The following is a 12,597-nucleotide window of genomic DNA, read 5'->3' on the forward strand; positions in this document are numbered from 1 at the left end:
CGAGCCACTAATTCCATAAAGCATCTGAGCTCTGATACACACAGAGCGTGTTCCAGCTGGTTCCGGACACTCAGTGTGGTCGGCAATCTCTAGTCCCATTTGATGTGGCAGGTAGGTGAGGTCTTACAATGAAAACCTTTTCCCTGGGGCTGCCCATCCTTACCCTCCACCACTATTCCTTTTTATAATAAACAATGAAACAAAGTTTATAATGGCCAGAAGTAGACTATTCTCTGTTGAAGTATTTCCAAAATCAAACTCGAAACCAAGCTTCCTTTTTTTTTTTTTAATGTTCATTTATTTTTGAGAGAGAGGGAGGGAGAGTGCAAGTGGGGGAGGGGCAGAGAGCAAGGAAGACAGAGGATCCGAAGTGGGTTCCGCACTGACGGCAGTGAGCCTGATGCAGGGCTCAAACTCATGAACCATGAGATCATGACCTGAGCGGAAACCAAGAGTCGGACACTTAACTGACTGAGCCACCCAGGTGCCCCTCAAAACCAAGATTCTAAAAGAAAGAGAGAGAAAGAAAGAAAGGGAGAGAGGGAGGGAGGCACCCCTTGAAACCAAGATTCAGAAAGAGAAAGGAAGGAAGGAAGAAGAGAGGGAGGGAGGAAGAAGAAACCAAGCTTCTTGCTTTAAAGCAGATTAGCGTCACATGAGAGTATCAGAATTACCTGAAGGAGTTTTTCACACAGAAAAAAAGTTGGGCATTTCTGATCTAATGAGAACTTTTTATCCCATATTGCAGTTAGAGCTTGCCATATAGACTGTTTTCCAAGGAGTTTATAATATGCTTCTACAAATAAGCATAGTTCATGGTATAAATGTAAAGAATACTGAAGGTATGACCTCCATTCTAGTCTTGGTTCAGCCCTTTACTAAGACTATAGAAGTCAGGCACCTCCCCATCTAACAAAGGCCTTGAGGGCATGCAGTCTTTGTAGCCCCTTATAGCCACTATCAGGATAACTTGAATATCAAGCCAAGGCCCCTGCCTTTTCCACTGCATCCCTGGGACCCTATCACCTCTCACTGCCCCCTGTTCTACTGGTATTTGAAATAATTTGTTTTCAAGTTCCATTTTCAGAGCAGTTTAATGTAGCCAATATAGAGTCAGACTGTTGTGATTTGGATCTTCCTTCTACCACTTAGTAGCTGTGTGACCAGAACAGATTATTTAACCTGTGCCCCAGTTTGCTCATCTGTAAAGTGAAGGTAATGATACGTCCTCCAGATACATCCCTGTGAGAATGAGATGTACTCATCTACATCTTTGTATGCATTTAAATTTTGTATTTCCATTTAGAATGGCTTAGCGCAAGTATTCAGTATTGCTGGCTATTTGTCCGCAAAAGTGTGACCACAGTCTGGGTGAACTGAAGAAACAGTTATTTTGTAGCCCTAGTGAACACCGGCAGTGTGGTAACTACCACATTTTCTTAAAAGTCTAGCATTAGCTGTTAAGAGTCTTGTTTTTTGTTTTTTATTTTGAATTTTACTTTAGGAGGTAAAGCAGTTTTGAGTGCCGAGATGAACAATTTTGATGAAACCGAAAAACAAAAACTGTCAGAGATACTACTTTGTTCCAGAGTGATTTCACAGGAACTCTGCTTTCCATGATATGTTTGATAAGACCAGAGTTAATTAGGTAGATTATTGAACATTTTTTTTAACCAGACTTCAGGTTCAAGGCATACACCATGGAGAATCAGGAAATAAAAGAGGGGTGCCTGGGTGGCTCAGTCAGTTGGTTAAGCATCTGACTTCGGCTCAGGTTATGATCTCATGGTTCATGAGTTCAAGCCCCGTGTCGGGCTCTGTACTAACAGCTCACAGCCTAAAGCCTGCTTTGATTCTCTGTCTCCCTCTCTCTCTGCCCCTGCCCCACTTGCACTCTCTCGCGTTCTCTCAAAAATAAATAAATATTTTTTAAAAAGGAAGAAAAAATTTCATGGGATCTTGAATAATTTGGAGACTTATCCAAGGTTACCTCAAGATTCACCAGTCCTGCTGTGTTTTATACTTATTCTCGTATTTCAGTACAAGTTTAATAGGTAAGATAAAGTGTGGCTGAGGTGTAAAGGGTACAGGCCTTCAAATCAGTCAAACCTGGATCTGAGTCTTAGATTCTAACTACAACATTTGGTAAGTTTCTAACGTTTCAAGGCTTTGGTTTCCTCATCTCTAAAGCGGGGTATTAATTTGAGGTGAAGATTGATTCAATGAAGAGTCACTCATCCCACCAAAGATTGAAGTCCTTACTGTGGGCTAGGTTCTAGAGAAATAATTAACACACCAGACATGCTTCCTGCCCTCATGTAGCCGAAGTCTGACGCTTAACCGACTGAGACACCCAGGTGCCCCTCAAACACTATTTTCATAAGCATGAAAGTGTGATATCTGCAACTAGCAATAAGTAACTGGGAGCAGTATTCTTAGTTTATAAAGAGACACCAGATCCCCAAGAAAGCCAAGGGAAAAAGACTTCAAAGAAAGCAACCTTGTTCCTAGAAACCTAAGACATTGAAGTGCTATATATAAGCACTTACGTGTAATTGTACTCAGGCCCACTCTGTTGCCAAAATGAAATGTTTTTTTCTGTCTTTTAAGTAATAATTTTGAAAGGTATTATAAATTCCTAAGTAATGAGAGATCAAAACTCACCAGGTTTCAACAAAATAATGCAGATTGCTTACGCTTGCAAGATAGCTTAAGTGGTGTTTCAAGCACACAGGTCACATGCATACTCAGATGTCATGTTCTCTGAGATACTCTAACCTCCCACTGGGCATCAATGAATGACCTACTTCATCTTTAGGGCCCAAAGTCCAAAATCTGCATGAGTCATAAGTTAGGTGATCCCAATCTACAGCCGATCCAAACTGCCTCAAGCAGCAACACAGAAAATGAGTATAAGATGTGATTGAGAAAAATGCTTTGTGGCATCCCTACCCTGTATTTGGCTCCCTAATGAGTACTCACAGTCTTGCCAACAGAGCTATAACCCTTAATCATAATGCAGATAGAAACAGGGTTGCAGCAGCATCATGAGGTGAGGCCATCTGAGCAGCTGGTTGAGCCAGAGATTAAAGCCTCTGTCATGGTCACAGATAATTGAATGCCTTCCTTAGCAGCAGGAAGAATCAAAGTGCCCCAGTAGCGCTCAACAACAAGCCAAAGGTTTAGAAAGATAAGTACTACACAGTATCATTTATATGTGGTATTAAAAAAAATAAGTTGAAGTTATAGAAATAGAGTAAAAAAAATGTTTACCAGGGGCAGGGGCATGGGAGAAACAGAGTTTGGTTAAACAGTACAAACTTCCAGCTATAAGATAAATAAGGTCTAAGGATTTAATGCATAACATGGCAACCATAGTTGGTAACCCTGTATTGTATAGTTTTAAAATGCTAAGAGTAGAACTTAAATGTTTTCTCTCTCTCTCTCTCTCTCTCTCTCTCACACACACACACACACACACACACATGAAGTGATAGATGGAGAAATCCTTTCACAATGTAAACATGTACATATATCAAATCATCACATATGCATTAAGTATATTAAAATTTTATTTGTTCATTACACCTCAGGAAAGAGAAAAAACACAACAGGTGGCAGGCTGGAGAACCAAGAAGAGCCAATATTTCCGTCTGAGTCTGAAGGCCAAAAAAGACCAAGGTTCCAGTTCAGCAGTCAAGCAGGCAGTTTAAAAACAAAAACAAGCTACCCGGCTCCCGGGTGGCTCAGTCAGTGGAGCACAAGACTCTTGATCTCGAGGTCGTGAGTTCAAGCTACATGTTGGGTATAGAGATTACTTTTAAAAAAACTGGTTGAGGGGTGTCTGGGTGGCTCAGTTCATTAAGGGTCTTGATCTTTCGGTTTGTGAGATCAAGCCCCAAGTCAGGCTCTGTGCTGACAGCATAGAGCCTGGTTGGGATTCTCTCCCTCTCTCTCTGCCCTCCCACACTAGTGCTATCTCTCTCTTCTCTCTCTCTCTCTCAAAATAAATTTTAAAAAGTTAAAAAAAAAAATTAAATGTTCCCTCTATTCTTGAAGCTCTAAGGCCGACAGTGCTTAATTTCCCCAGAGAAGCATATCTTTTATTCAGCAAACCTGTCCACCACCAAAGAAAACAACCAGTGAAGAAATTCAGACAGGACCAACTAAAAACCTGGGACAGAATAAGCACAAGGTTTTTATCTTCATGAAGATGTGTAAGGATAATGAGGTGTTACAGATCAAGTGCATTCCAAAGGGCAATTCCATTTAGCAAAATTATTAACCTATCTCGTGCACTTAAGGAATTCTGTTAAACAAAAAATCTTGAGTGACTATGTGCCAGGTAGGAGACGGTTAAGGAATGTTAGTTACCATGACAGCAACAGCCAGGAAGGCCATAGGCAGGCATCTCCTTTGCCTTCCAAAAGCATACAGAGTCCCTGAAATTGCTCCTGCAAAGAGTAAACTGTAACATTTGCTTTTTTAAAAAAACGTATTTTTCTCTATACATGTGCCAGTTATCCTCTATGTGCTCCCACTCCAATGCCTACAGCCCTTCACCTTACTCTGCACCCCAAAAAGCTGACTCTGAGAATACCAGCCACTAAGCTCCTCTTCCTTTAGCTTCAGATTGGGTTTAGCGAATGGGAACGAGTTACAGGACAGAGAATGGGGTGTCTCTGCCCTCCTCTGCTGCAGCGCCAGCCACACTTCTGGGCGTGGCTGTGTCTCCCCTTTAACCTTTCAGCCCCAGGGGGGTAGAAGAGCCCCCTACTGCTGCTGGCCAACATCTATCATGGTACCTTGATATCCTAACTAGGTCTCTAGGCCCTGTCCACACATCTGTAAAGTCCTTTACATAGCTTCTCTTTGGAAGGCCCGTATGTGGGTGTGTTTCCTGCCAGGACCTGACTGACACACCCCCATACACTATCCGTCACACTCCTCCACCTTCAATGAGATGCAGCCCTCGTTGAGGCGATTCTCAATGGATAATCAAGACGTATTCTCATAGGATCCTCTCAGCCTTCAAATAAAACTCCACAACACTTGATATTATCATTCAATTTTTTTATATATGAAAAGTTCAGTTTTCCAACATTTATTCCATTGAAGGAGTGCACAGCATTTTCATGAACTATCTCAGGGCTACATCAGTACAAAACAGTTTAAATTAGTAAAAATAAAGCAGTTTCAAAAGGAAAATTACTGATTACTTCAGGGTGGACGCCACCACCACTTGGGAACAGAGGACATAAGGCAGCAAGGTTGTTGGTTACTGCATAACATGGGGGCAGGTAACAGTGTCCTTGTTTTTCTACACAGAGAGAGGCCCATGGGCTTTAGGGCACCTCCCTCTCCAGGACACAAATGAGCAGAAATATGTCACCTTGTGTATGCTCATCTGTTGAGATGATACTTCCTATCTTGGTCACATACTCTGGAGCATGGATTAGCCACAAGCCCTATACAAATCTATCTGATCAAAAGATTCAGGGAAGATAGAGCAATGGGAATAAGAAAGGGTGAAGCAGATAATCTTATGTGGCAAACATAGAATCAAATTCTCTACTCATAGTCCAAGATGCCTCGTTTGGTCCACTGATTTTCTTCTTAACTTCCAAGTCACCCAGCCAATTGGAAGACCACAACAGGTAGAGCATGATTAACTATCAAAGCACACATGTGCAAGTAGGTGTGTGTGCATGTGCATGCGTGTGTGTGTGTGTGTGTAGCAGGAAAGTGGAAGCTGGGCATTACCAGAGCCTGTACGGGCCACTGACAAAAGGGCCCCATCCTGGGGCTTTTGGGGAAATACTGCTGGGGCAGGCCGTTTGTCTTTTCTGCTCATCTGGAGAACACTTTTAAAACACCAGCAAGTTAAAAAAAATTTTTTTAATGCTCTTTATGTAGACCTCCTGGACGCTTTTTCTTCTGTTCCCTCCAAAATGGTTATGACTTCTGTATGACACTATTTTCCTTTAATAACAAAACTACACAGAAGGCTCACAAAACAATGGTTGACAGTGCAGCCTCTTCAATATTCTACACAGCCCCTGCTAAGGCACCTGACACTGATTTTCATATCACTGGCATTTGGCCTAAAATTCTCACCATGTGTATCGACCCATCCCTGACATATGCCCCACATACTATGTGACCATCTACTACTTGTGGACGATTCACCTTCTGAGAGACCCGCGGGCCCTTGCTTCACTTTCAGCCATGACCGGGGGCTTGGTATCACGCAGGTGGCCCAAGGCAGGTTTAGAGTTCATCATGTTTAGCCTCCTGGTCTTTGAGTTTGAATTCCTCTGCCGTGACCTTCCCATCTCCATTCCGGTCCTGGTTGGTGAACATATTCTTCACAATCATCTCAGCATCAAAACCAGGAGCGAGTTTCCCTTTGCCAGATGCCACCTGGGCATGAATGTATTCTGAGAACTGGAAAGAGAGGGGACAGGACAGACCATGAGATATAGCAGCCGAGCCAGGGTCTGAACAGAGCATCCCGAGGGCAATGGGGCTGGAATTTGAGTCTAAGCTTGCAAAACAGACACAATTTTGTGAGCTACACAACCTGCCTGATGTTTCTCCCTCCAGATGCAGGTGTATAACCGTAATGACTAATGACTCCAGAAGTTCCTAGGCTCCACGCAGCAGTGACTGGAGCTATCCCTTCTCCCTAAATCAACACTTAGCTCTCCACCACAGGCTGATGCCCTAACCATCTTTGCCTCTGAGAACACTGCTGCCTCCCTCCCTCCCTCCCTTCTTTCCTTCATACAATGAAAACATAACCTTGCCCTTGTAATTCTAGCATATATCCTAGTGGGAAAGACACACAATTAGAAAAGAACATAAAAAATTAAGTAAGTCACATATTAAGTTCAAAAGTGCAATGCTCCAGAAAACAAAGGAGTAGAGTCAAGTAAGGAGGATCAAGAGTACAGGTCGGGGAGTGGGTTGAGGTCTCAATCCAGTGGTCAGAGTAAAACCCTAATGAAAAAGGGAGACCTGTGCAAAGGCTTGAAGGAAGGGAGGGAATGAACCAAACAGTTATCCAGGGAAGTGTCTTCTGGGTGGAGGGACAGCTGGTGCAAAGGCCCAGCGTGTGCAATGCCTGGTAGAGAGGAGCAGCTGAAGAGGAAGTTACAGCGAGCAGGTCGTGGAGAACCTTCTTGGGGTCTTTGCAGGCCACTGTAAGGACTCTGGAAACAGAGGGGCTTCTGCAGGGTTCTGAGACAAAGCAAGCCATAATCCAATTGAAGTTTCAGAAGAATCACTCCGGCTGCCGTGAGGGGCAAGGCTGAAAAGCACAAAGACCTTCGTAGAGGTCCAAGCAAGACCAAGCAGACAGTGGCCCAAGATGCTACCAACTGGAGGTGGTGAGATGTAAATTTTCAGGATAGAGCTAGGATGATTTCCTGGTGGGTTTACTATAGCCTATGTGAGAAAGAGAGGAGTCAAAGATTACTGAGTGCTCTCACCTGGCAACTGGAAGGACGGAGTTGACATCAGAGGAGATGAGGAAGGCTTTGGGTGAGGCAAGTTCAGGAGAGGGAGGTAGCAGCAGCATTCAAAAAATGAAGATGTCAGGTGGGCAATTAGATGTCTGAGTAGGAGGTAGAGAGAGAAGACCAGACCAGAGCTACAAGTTTGGAAGTCATGGCATGCGGATGACAAAGCCACTGGACTGGTTGAGATCACCAAGGAAGTGACATGAGATGGAGGAGAGAACAAGCTCAGAACTCAGGCTGGGGACACTCCAACATGAAGAGAGGGAGAAGATTCCTGAGAAGGAGCCACTAGTGAGGTAGAAGGAACACCAAGAAAGTGTGGTCTGGAAGCGAGGGAAAGAAGGTGTCCTGCAAAGCAGTCAGCTGTGTCCAAGAGTGAGGACAGTGAGCAGTGACCATTGGCGGCAGCCACATAAAAGGCACTGGTCACCTTAGCAAGACCAGGCTCAGTGACACAGAAGGACAAATGTCTGACAGGAGTGGATTTAAAAGTTTTGACATTTTCGCTGTAAAGGGAGCAAAGAAACAAAATAAATGAGAAGATGCACCAAGAAAAGGGAAAATAATAGCATGTTTTTATGCTAATGTGAGCAATCCAGTAGCCAGGGAAATGTGGCTGATGTAAGAGAGAAAGGGGAGAAGGCTGGAGCCGTGTCCTTGAATAAGCAGATGTGGAACAGGCAGATACTGGAACTGAGGAGGGTGTGACAGGACAGCCGACTCTATTCTCCAGCTCCATGAAGGGGTGTCTGCTACAGAAGAATCCACCCAGGACCTAGATGATCAAGATGGAGATATGTACCATGGCTCAAACCACTAGGTAGCTCTGTGACCTCGGGCAAATCATTTATCTCGTCTGCGTACAGCTGCTGCTTCTGAAAAACGGGGATGATGATTACATGGCTGCCACAAGGGCCAAGCAAGAGAATGTATATGAAAAACATTCAACATAATGCAGGCATACAGTGAGCACCCAGGAACTGAGAACCAAATCTAGATCTGTCAGCCCTGGGATCAAGCCCTGTACCTCTCAGGGCCTCAGTTTCTCCAGAGAGCAACTGTGAGCTTCAATTTAGAGAGTGTGTACAAAAGTGCGTCCTCCTCACTCTGAGAAGGCTTCACATCTGGAATGGATCCCCTGCCCCAATAAGGCTCCCCCCAGTTCATTTAGTCCCACTCTCTTTTGAAGGTCGGTTACCTCTTCGAGGAGGACTTCTCCATCACCATCCTTGTCGATTTCTTCGAACAGGTTGGGTGACACCTCGCCATTCCATATGAACATGTACCCCTCAGGCAGACCCGCCACGAGCTCCAGCAGCTCAATGTCAAACACCAAGACGGCACTGCCAGGTACTTCTCCATCTGTCTCACCAATAAGGGAGGAAACAGGGTTAGCACCACCAGGCAGCAGGCATGCCCATCTCAACCTCCCTCCCCCACCCAAGGTTCCAGCTGCCTCACAGGTGGCAAGCATTTCCTGCTCAACACCAGGGGCACCTGAGTGTCTCAGTCAGTTAAGCATCCAACTCTTGATTTCAGCTCAGGTCATGATTTCAGGGTAGTAGGATCGAGCTGCTTGGGATTCTCTGTCTCCTTCTCTCTCTGCCCCTCCCCTGCTCGTGCTCTAAATAAATAAACAAACAAACTAACTAAAAAAAAAAACAAAAAATTCAAATAATCCAGTGAAGAAATGGGCAAAAGACATGAATAGACACTCTCCAAAGAAGACATCCTGATGGCTAACAGACTATAATATAAACAGATGTTCAACATCATTTATCATCAGGGAAATACAAATTAAATCACAATGAGATACCACCTCACACCTGTCAGAATGGCTAACATGAACAACTCAGGCAACAACAGGTGTTGGCAAGGATGCAGAGAAAGAGGATCTCTTTTGCATTGTTAGTGGGAATGCAAGCTGGTGCGGCCACTCTGGAAAACAGTATGGATGTTCCTCAAAAAACTAAAAACAGAACTACCCCACGACCCAGCAATTGCACTACTAGGTATTTATCCAAGGGATACAGGTGTGCTGTTTCGAAGGGGCACATGCAACCCCATGTTTATAGCAGCGCTATTGACAATGGCCAAAGTATGGAAAGAGCCCAAGTGTCCATCGATGGATGAATGGATAAAGAAGATGTGGTATATATATGCAATGGAGTAGTACTCAACAATCAAAAAGAATGAAATCTTGCCATTTGCAACTACGTAGATGGAACTAGAGGGTATTCTGGTAAGTGAAATTAGTCAGTTAGAGAAAGACGAGTATCGTATGACTTCACTCATATGAGGAACTTAAGATACAAAACAAATGAACATAAGGGAAGGGAAGCAAAAATAATATAAGAACAGGGCGAGGGACAAAACATAAGAAACTCTTAAATATAGAGAACAGGGGCGCCTGGGTGGCTCAGTCAGTTAAGCGGCCGACTTCGGCCCAGGTCATGATCTCGCGGTCCGTGAGTTCGAGCCCCCGCGTCGGGCTCTGTGCTGACAGCTCAGAACCTGGAGCCTGTTTCGGATTCTGTGTCTCCCTCTCTCTGACCCTCCCCCATTCATGCTTTGTCTCTCTCTGTCTCAAAAATAAATAAACGCTAAAAAAAAAACAAAAACCAAAAAAAAAAAAAAACCAAAAAAAACAAAAAAAAATAAATATAGAGAACAAACAGAGGGTTGCTGGAGGGTTGGGGGGGGGGGATGGGCTAAATGGGTAAGTGGCATTAAAGAAGACACTTGTTGAGATGAGCACCGGGTGTTATACATAGAGGACGAATCACTGGAATCTACTCCTGAAATCATTACTGCACTACGTGCTAACTAACTTAGATGTAAATTAAAAAATAAATTAAAAACAAAAAAGTTCAAAACCAGCAAGTGGTTTTTTCCAAACTGTAGGTACTTACCATTAGTAAGTCATGAAATCTATTTACAGCATGGTGACCACCAATTTTTTAAATTAAGGAATAAAATAGATCAGGGTACACTGTCCATAGAAAGGATAGGTATGGTTTCATAAAACTTGAGTTTAAATTTTATATATAGAACTAATTGTGTATGAGTATATGTATAAATTGCATGTTTATGTGTAACACAGATGGGGAGATAAGTATTTCTTAACTGTATGTCTCGGTGAAAAAAGTTTGAAAAGCACTAGAAGAGACCACAATGGTAGAATTTTTGAATAAATCCTACAGCAGAACCTTAAGAATAAAACTGTATGCCTTAAAATCCTGACCTAAGATATGACTGTAAACACAAATTTGAGAACAGTATATATAGTATGGGCTCAAATGTAAGTATACGAATATATACATGCATGTATATATAATATCTTTTTAAAAATTATTATGTTGTAATTATTTATAATATATATCACAAGGTCTTCTAGGGTACCCATTTTTTGAAGTGCTTCTTCTTGGACTGGAGGAAGTAGCAGGCACTTTATTGTTTTTTTGTTTCTTTTTTAGTAAGTTCTATGCCCAACATGGGGCCTGAACTCATGACCCCAAGATCTAGAGTTGCATGCTCCACCAACTGAGCCAGCCAGGTGCCAGATTTTTTTTTTTTAATGTTTATTTACTTTTGAGACAGAGAGAGAGCCTGCACAACCAGAGGAGGGGCAGAAAGAGGGGACAGAGGATCTGAAGTGGGTTCTGCTGATAGCAGTGAGCCCAATCCAGGGTTTGAACTGACAAACCGTGAGGTCACAACCTGAGCCGAAGTCAGACACTCAACCAACTAAGCCACCCAGGCACCCCTGATTCTTTGGGTTTTAAATGGAAGAAGCATATTGGGGCTCTAAATATGGTACCCCAAAAGCACAACACTCAGATTGTGAACGTGCCCCAAAATGCTTTAATGCTAGTGCTTACTCACCCACGCCAGCCTCCCCATAGCCCAGGTGGGGTGGGATGATCACTGTCCGTTTCTCTCCAACACACATCTCTCGGAGACCCATATCCATTCCCAACACAACTTGTCCAGATCCCAAAACAATATTATATGTTTTGCCTAAATTCCACCTGAAAATGAAACAGAAGAGTCCCTCGTTAGGTCATCAACCCATTGATATTTGAAAGCGTTTCCATGAAAAGGACCATCTCTTCTGCCACAGACACAGAACCCCTATCTAATCAGGAAGAAACATCAGACAAGAGCAAACTGAGAACGATTCTGCAAAAAATGAACCTGTAATCTTCAAAAGTGTCAAGGTGAAAATCAAGGAAAGGCTGAGGAACAAGTCCGGAGTATTGGAGAATATGGAGTGGGATCATTTTGCTATAAAAGACCTTCTGGGAACAAGTGGCAAAACTTAGGTGGGGTCTGGGGATTAAAACATGATGACGTATCAGTGTTAACTTTCTGGTTATAAAGTATGCGTTGAATTATGTAGGAGAATGTCGACATTTGTAGGAAATGGGTGATGGGACATCATGGTGGCAACCTATCCCCAGTGATTCGGGGGAAAAAAGAAGTCCTTCCTTCGTACTGCTCTTACAACTTTTCTCTATATTTTAATAAATATCCTAGTAAGGAGTTTTCATGAGAATTTGAAAAATACATAACCCTGTGTTTTGGATTTATGTGTTTTGGATTTATCAAGACCTGACTCTGAATCTTGCTTCTGCCACTTGATTGGATGCTGAAAAATAAAACCTCTCAATTTCCTCATCTATAAACTAGTGATAATAATAGCTACCTCACAGGGATATTCTCAACAGTAAATAACTCATGATGCTGGCACGGAGGAGAACAAGTATAAAGAGCTCAAAAAATGGATGGCCTTGAGTATGCGAAGTGCTTGTGTCTGCAATAGTTTTTGACTCTAAAAAAATGACCGAAAGTTTAACTTGAGCCACAGTTAAAGCATCCTTGATGTCCACGGTCCCTGAGACATCCACGTACAAGAGAGTTGCCTCTATCACCTCACTCACTACCGAAAATAAATCTAGTTCCAGAAAGTATGGCACTACCGCTTTCTTCTTCAATGTCAAGGAAGAAAAACCTCCCCAGTATCTTAGGGCTCCCTTGATGCCCATTTCCGGATGGTGACAACATGGAGGGG

General features: G+C 43.1%; 1 protein-coding gene across 1 annotated transcript in view; it reads right to left on the bottom strand.

The window, feature by feature from the left end:
- Positions 1–5,058: 5,058 nt before the first annotated feature.
- The window catches only part of FKBP9 (FKBP prolyl isomerase 9), a 42,031-nt gene continuing 34,492 nt past the window's right edge, over positions 5,059–12,597 (bottom strand). Inside the window, exons 8-10 of the mRNA XM_025929707.2 lie at positions 11,409–11,554; positions 8,722–8,885; positions 5,059–6,447 (exon numbers count right to left, since the gene is read on the bottom strand). Coding sequence (XP_025785492.1) covers positions 6,271–6,447; positions 8,722–8,885; positions 11,409–11,554 — 487 coding nt within the window. The 3' untranslated portion in view covers positions 5,059–6,270. The remainder of the gene's footprint in view (positions 6,448–8,721; positions 8,886–11,408; positions 11,555–12,597) is intronic.

The sequence above is a fragment of the Puma concolor genome, chromosome A2 (assembly GCF_028749965.1).
Source record: "Puma concolor isolate L17-30 chromosome A2, mPumCon1.1.hap2, whole genome shotgun sequence".
NCBI classification, from domain to species: domain Eukaryota; kingdom Metazoa; phylum Chordata; class Mammalia; order Carnivora; family Felidae; genus Puma; species Puma concolor.